We start from the raw sequence: 7095 nt of genomic DNA, 5'->3' as shown, positions 1-7095 counted from the left end.
ATGTGGAAAAGAGAAGCCACTTGGCCCCAAATCCCAAGTGAAAGGTATGAAGGGTCAGCCCTTTGACAATCCACTGAGCCACCTAGCTGTCTGGGAGCCCTGGCCCTTTCTAGCACCCTTAATCCAAGACTCAGGGCCTTTGAGGGGGGTGAGTCCCAGAGGCAGTCCCTAACCAGGTCTCTGTGAGTATGGGATGCCCAGTGGGTTTGAAGCTGTCCTACCTAGAATTCTTTTTTTTTTTTGGTGGGACCTTGCCGGTGGCCGGGCATCGAACCGACGCTGCAGAGGCTGCAGGCAGCCTCGCAACCCAGCGCTCAACTGCTGCGCCACCAGGGGAGGCCCTGTCCTAGAATTCTGGAGACTGAGATGGGCCAGGACAGGGACCTGCAGGAGAGGAACGGAAAGGGGTATCTGATGAGCCAGGAGTGGGTGGGATTTCCTGTCCTGAGACCGGGCTCTAGACATAGTGAAAGGACAAGCTATTTGAAATGACACCTCTAGGAGCTCCAGCCTGTGTCACCTCATCCAGATAGCCATCTACCTGAAAACCAAATCTGGTCACTTCATTCTCTGCTTGAAATCCTGGTGGTTCCTCTCATCCTCAGAATGAAATCCTGGTACCTCTGTGGGCCCCTCAGTGGCCTCAATGTAACTTCCCAGCTTGTCTTGTGCCCTCCCCACTAAGGCAGGCCACACTGCCTGCTCCTTCTCATCTCCACATGTGTGCACATGCCATCCCCTCTGCCCAGAGGGCTTCCTACATCTTCACTGCCTGGCAAACTCCTCACCCTCAGGACCGGGCCCAGAGGACTGGTTCCCAAGAACACAAGTCGCTCCCCAGCCAGGCACCTTCACACCTGGGTTACCTCTTTCCCCCACTGGGCTGTCCTCCAGAGCACAGACTGGTCCTTTCAGAATCCCCAGCCCGTGCCTGGCACACAGTGGGTGTTCAGTATGTATCTGCTGAATGAATGAGGGACAGGCTGTGAAATGGGGGTTCCTGGGGGGTCCCAGCAGATGGGAGGGGAAAGTCTGTGTTCTCTCCCACAGTGTCTGGAAATGATGACTGGGACCGGGGTAGGGGAGGGCCAGAGATGGTTCCTGGGGGAGAATGTCACCGAAAAGAGGCCAGTGGGACCAGAGCCAGAGAGGGAATACAGGACAATGTGAAACCAGACTCCCAAGAAAACAGACCAGCTCTGTCTTTCCTGAAAACAAGTGCTCCCACCAGCCCCTCCACCAGCTTTCCTTCTCTAGGGGGTGGGGTGGAGGATGACCCTAAACTCACAGCTGATGCTCCCTCCAAAATTCCATGTGGGATGGAAAGGGCAAGAGCCCCTGCTCTGAGGAGACCCCCACAATCAAACTACTGTCCTCTTGGGAATCTTCCCTGGGCACAGGGTTGACTTCTGGGAGTGAAGGTTCCTGATGCCCTCCCCACCCCCACAAATCCCAGGGCACCTTCAGATTCCAAGTGGGGAGAGATGAGGTAGGGGTGGTGAATGAGAGGCCTGGACCACTTCCATAGACCCCATCCTACATGGGGTGAGTGTGTAGGGGGCAGCTGAGTGGCATAATGAATAGCACAGCGATGGCCTTAGGGTTGTCTGGCCCCTGAACTGAGATGAATATTCCCAAGATGTCTCAGCCCCCAACCTATGGCTCCTAAAAAGACATTGCTGACCTGGCCCACAGGTCCTTCCTCTCTCCCTATCTCTGTGGACACAGATAGGAAAGTTCTTCTTGAAGACTAACTTTCCCTCCTGCTGCTAGAGATTGGTAGATTGTGGGTTTTTTTTTTTTTTTTTTAAGAAGCAACAAACTAAAGCCAGAGCCGTTTTCCGAGGACAAGGGCTTTATTGGGGACTGTTGGGGAGGGGAGGGGAGGAGCTAGAGTTGGTGGGTATAGACAGGGAGGGGCTTCTCAATTTGCTTGTAATTTAGTGCATGTTGCCTGGAGGTTAGGATGAGTGAGAACAGCTGGAGAAGTGAGAGGAGAGAAAAAAGGGAAGGTCAGAGCACGGACACTTTCCTTAGGGAAGGAAGCCAGGACCGGGCTGTGTCACCAGGGGAAGGAAGGCACCTTTCACATTCTGAGACAGTCAAGGTCACTGCTTGATGCCAGTTTCCCCAACCCCCTCTGCCCATCCCAGCTCCTGGCCCAGATGCCAGCCCTGCTAGCTCTCTCAACTTCCTGTAGAGAGGAGGGGGATGAAGATGTGAGGAATGCTGGCACCCTCTGCCTGCAGCTCCCTGCTCAGGATCGCTCACTAGGCCCACCCTGAAGTCCCAGCCAGAATCAGGAGGTCAGAAGCCCCAGTACAGGCAGGGGAACACGTGTGCCCTCCACCGCCCCTCCTCACACTGCCCCACCCTGGGCCCTCACATGAGGTTGCAGCTCTTGGCACGATCCTTGTGTATCTCGCCTTCGGCCACGGTCCCCCGGTCTGGCCGTCCTGCCAGCTGGGCGGATCTCTGGAGTCCCCGGCGTGAGTCGGTACGGCGAAGCTGCCTATGGCCACGGCCAAGGGAAGCCACTGTGGCCACATGGAAGACGTCCCTGACGCTGCGCTCAGAGGACCGGGAGGAGCACTCCACATAGGACACGGCCCCCACCTGCTTGGCCAGCACAGTGCCCTAGAAGGGAAGTGGACAGAGGAAGTTATGGGCTTAGCCTGCAGCACAGCAAGGATAGGGAGGCAAGGGGTCAGGGTCAGAGGCCAGGGCAAGGGAAGAGCCAAGTGAGTGTTTTCAAATCAGAGATTAAAAGGGGCAGTTCTCAGCTGAGACTAGGTCAGAGGTCAAGGGTGCCCACCTGCTCATGTGTAACAGGGATAAGCCTCTGCTTGGACAGTTCCCTCAGTGTGGCCAGGTCCGTCCGCATGTCCAGTTTACAGCCAACCAGCACAACCTTGGCATTGGGGCAAAACTCCTGAGTCTCACCTTGCCACTAGTTGGGAGAAGAAATCGTTATGGAAGAGTAGGAGGCTCTGTGTGAACCCCTGTTTCACACTGGAGTATGCCCCTTCTCACCACATGCAGAAACCTGCACCCCTCTGGACTCTCCCATGAGAAGAGATGGGAATAGTGGGCTTGGGTTGAAAGCAAGATGAGGTGCTAGAAAAGGAGAGGGAGGAGAGGACAGGGGTGGGGCTGTAGGCTTGGGGGCCCTGCTTCATGCAGGGTCTGCCAGCCTCTAACCTTCCCATGCCCACCACCTTTCCCAGATTTGTTTCTGGGAAGATCAATTCTGACCTCCCCTCCCCCACCATGGAACCATGACTGCCTTAGCTGACTTAGGTCCTTTCACCAGGGCTTTTCTCATGGCAAGAGAGTTCCGGATTGGAGACCCCAGGGATTTCCAGGATCCTGGAGCAGTATCCCTGTCCCCTGTATGGGGCTCCCGCATCCAAGGTGGACAGAGTGAATAAGGAATCCCTTGAGTACTTACTTCCCCCAGATCACCCTTCAACTACCCAGATGCCTATCCAGCAGTGAGAGCTAATTTCCAGGATACAGAGGGTAGGAGAACAGGGGAAGATAAAAGCTTCACACATGGCTAATGGCCATGCCCCACTTCCTCCTCCTGCCTACTCTGTGTCAGGTCCACAGTTTCTGGTCCCCTTCAGTCTAGCTGCTCTGTTTCCCCAGGGTCCCAACCTTCTTGAGGACACTGTCCAGAGTTTCTGGTCGGCTAATGTCGAAGCAGATGAGCACAGCGTCTGAATCAGGATAGGCCAGGGGCCGGACATTATCATAGTAAGAGGAACCTGAAAGAAAACAGAGAGGGAACACACGAGGGTCCTGAGTGGGTGGGAGGCCTGGAAGGGAATGGGAGACTTAGCAATCCTGGTCAAGGGATGCCAGGAACAGATAATGGAAAAGAGTAGTTATTAATACCCATCAGGGAGTCCATGGAAGGGAGCAGAAGGCAGGAAACAGTTCTCTGCTTCCCTAGGGATTACTCTAAAAAGTATTTCTTAATCGTTTCTGTGTCTTTGAGAAGACACACATTCTCACAAAATTTTTCATGTGCTATCTGGGCTTTGACAGACATCTTCCAAAGTCCTCCAGGGAAGCCAAGTAAAAATAAAAACCCTCCTCCATTTTTTTTTGGGGGGGTGGGGATGGAGAGGAACAGCAAAGCTCTCCCACCCTCTTGGGACTGATCTGAGATTTCTAGTTAAATCTAGAGAAGCAGTTCCTCCCCCTCCAAGAGCTTCTAAATGTCTCTCCAAAATCTAGTCCCATCTCCTAAGGAACATGTTTCAACGTAAAAGCCATTCCTTCTCAACTTTCCCAGGTAGGCAGAATCCAGCTGAGGGGATGGACACTGGGCTTTCTCCTCCAGGAGGTCGTTTCTGTGTCTCGGCAAGCTCTCTCTCAGTTTCCCTGACTTACAGCAGAAATTTGATTTTCCTTCCTCCTAGAATTGGATAGGCTGAGCTAACCTAGATCCTCAGAGTCTAGCCAAAGGCAGAGTAAGGGTCCAGGTCTTGTAAGTCAGGGTGACCCCAGGGACTTGGCTACCTGAAGTGTCCCACATGTTGAGCTCAATGCGGCGCTTGTCGATCTCAAAGCTCGCGGTGTAGTTCTCAAACACGGTGGGGACATAACTCTGCAGACACGGATGGGTCAAGATGAGCTCCTCCAGCCTTCACCCCAGACAAATGCCCTCCTCACCCCCGCACCCCGTCCAGCCCAGCCCCTGGACACAAGTTGGTCTGGTGTTGGGCAAAGCGGGCAGCCGGGAGCTGCTGCCTCCGCAGAATCTCTGCCCGGCTCCCAGACCCTTTCCAGGTCCCCTCAGCCCCTCGTCCTCCCCGTCTCCGAAGATCAGGACTCCTTCCATTCCCCTAGCGCCCCCTCCGGGATCCTCGGATTCTCCCAAAGCCCATTCATCTCACCCTGCTCCCCAATTCCTCCCGCCCCAATCTTCTGCAGTCCCTCCAGAGCCCCAACGCCTGCAGCCCCTCACTCTTGTCCCTGGCTACCCCAGCGCTCGGACCCGTCCGTCCCCCGGGCCCCGGCCGCCCACCCCCGCGGCCTCAGCGCCGCCTCTGGGACGCGGGGCGCTCACCCCGGGGTAGGCGTCCTTGGCGAACACCTGCAGCAGCGCCGTCTTGCCGCACTCCGCGTCGCCTACCACCACGATCTTGCAGCGGCCGCTCTGCCCCTCCATAGTGCCGGCTACGCGCCGGCCCCCGGCGCAGCCCCCCTCCCGGGCCCCGCTGCCGCAGCTGCAGCCGCTCGGGCGGCCGCCACCGGCATCTCGCGGGCCCGCGCCGAGCCCCGCCCGGGGCCTGCCCCCGCCCCGCCCCCCGCCGGCGGCCGCGCCCCCGGCCCCGCCTCCCGCCGCGCATCGAGGGGCGGGGCCCGGGGCTGGGAGGGGCGGGGCCAGGGGCGGGGGCCAGGGGCGGGGCCGGGGACCGAGGAGAGGGGACCGGATTTTAGGGCGCAGGAGTGATGTAGGGGGCCCCTCGGCTTGGGGGCTCTTCGGTGAATTTGACTTTCTTGGAGAAAGTGGGGGGCGGGGTTCGGGCCAGGTTCTGAGCGCAGGCGGAGCGGCGCCCGGCGGGCCCGGGCCTCGGCGCGCCCACGCGGGGTGCCAGGGCGCGCGCGGGGGTAGCCGCCGCTTCCAGGGCGGGAGGGGCCAGGGGTGTAGGGGAAGGAGGGAGTCTTTTTGGTTCTGTCCCCCATCTCCACGCTCATGTCCCGGCGGGGTTCTTGGGGATTTGAGGTATGGACTTCATCACATCCACCCGGACAATGATGACATCATGGCTTTTCGTCTCCATGGCAACGAATGGCCTAGTCTGGAGTTGCAGTGATTTAACGGCGGGTCTGGACTACAGGGTAGTGTGGACTGAGTTTCTCCAGCCGAGGGCAGGGTGGAATGTTTTGACGGAGCTGCGTCCTCTGGTGGATGCTTCAGGGAGACCGAGATGGGGAGGAAGCAGCAGCAGCTAGAACTGCCTATGTGATAGACTTGCTGGAACCGGAGACAAGTTCTAAAAACATTTCAGGCTTGCATCTCCATTCCATATTTTACCTTTATTTAAATATTTTATTTTTTAAGATTTATTTAATTATACATACAAGAACTGGGGTACAGGCCAGAGGTGTGGGGGGTGAGAGGATCCACCAGAGACAGAGTGGGGAACAAAACGGGCAGATCTACCGAAATACACAGCTGAGGGGAAGCAGCGGACAAATCAGGAGAGGTCTACTGCGCCATGTGGGTCAGCTCCCTGGCCGGGGATGGAACTCGTGCTGCATTGGCTGCAGATACCTTCATAGATTGCATCTTAACCCTTTGCGCCACCAGGGAGGCCCATCTTTTACCATTTAAAAGCTCATCTTCAAGCAGTCTTGCGAAGCTGCAGCCTCTGCATTTCAATTGCTTCCCACATGGCGCGCAGACCAGCCTTCTGTAGCTCTGGCTCTGGTGAAGTGCTTCTGACTGTACCCAGTGCTTGTATAAATAAATAAATAAATCTTTAGCTCATCTTCAAATCAAGGCACTCGATTTAATTTTACCTTTACCTTGTAAAGATAACCAGAGCAATCAACGCCAATCATCACTTCACAAATGAGAAAACTGAGGCGTAACGCTTTCACAGCTAAAGGCAAATGGGAAGTTCTAAAGACTCGGTCTTCTGCTTTAAGTTAGCTACTGCAAGTCCACACGGAAAGGTCTGATTTCTGCCCCTGGCTCACCTGTGGGTAGAGTCAGAGCTTGAGGAACAACCTGGGTGGGTTCCAGTTCACAGGTGGCTGACTCCCGAAAACCTGAAGCAGGCCTAGATTTTGGGATCGTTCTTCAGACTATCTCTTAACATGTTTTTTAAATCTGCATAAGGCTTATTATGAATAAGTGGCTAAATTAAATCGCAGTTTGCACGACCCAAGCATGCCCTCGCCCTCGTCTGTCCCCAGGTGTTTCTGGTCTCCACGCTCGAGCTCCGGCCGCAGCCCCACTTCGGCCCTGGCCCTTTAAGTGAGCGCGCGAGGCCCCGCCCCCACGAGGCCCCGCCCCCAGGAGGCCCCGCCCCCGGCCCCCGCCCGGCTCAGAGTCCGCAGTCTTCGGCGCTT

The 7095-nt window shown here is 56.4% G+C and overlaps 1 protein-coding gene across 1 annotated transcript; it reads right to left on the bottom strand.

Moving 5' to 3' along the window:
* On the bottom strand, positions 1 to 5268 carry RND2 (Rho family GTPase 2). The gene is made up of 5 exons (XM_037491577.2): positions 5081 to 5268; positions 4531 to 4618; positions 3661 to 3770; positions 2816 to 2950; positions 1 to 2637 (listed from the first exon to the last, which is right to left on the bottom strand). Exons 1-5 carry the CDS (start codon positions 5180 to 5182, stop codon positions 2383 to 2385), a joined length of 690 nt encoding a protein of 229 aa, XP_037347474.1. The 5' UTR covers positions 5183 to 5268; the 3' UTR covers positions 1 to 2382.
* Between the last annotated feature and the right edge of the window lie 1827 nt (positions 5269 to 7095).

This window comes from Talpa occidentalis, unplaced genomic scaffold (genome assembly GCF_014898055.3).
Source record: "Talpa occidentalis isolate TD23 unplaced genomic scaffold, MPIMG_talOcc4v2.1 talOcc4.7, whole genome shotgun sequence".
In the NCBI taxonomy this organism is placed as follows: Eukaryota; Metazoa; Chordata; class Mammalia; order Eulipotyphla; family Talpidae; genus Talpa; species Talpa occidentalis.
Note: the sequence above shows the minus strand (reverse complement) of the source record. Positions and strands in the feature narration are given on the sequence as shown.

Excerpts from the sequence above, each read along its gene's own strand:
- RND2 (XM_037491577.2), bottom strand. The coding sequence starts at position 5,182 with ATGGAGGGGCAGAGCGGCCGCTGCAAGATCGTGGTGGTAGGCGACGCG. Across the intron at positions 3,771-4,530 it reads CAACATGTGGGACACTTCAG|GTTCCTCTTACTATGATAAT; the intron begins GTAGCCAAGTCC and ends GTTTTCTTTCAG. Across the intron at positions 2,951-3,660 it reads TGGACAGTGTCCTCAAGAAG|TGGCAAGGTGAGACTCAGGA; the intron begins GTTGGGACCCTG and ends TCTCCCAACTAG.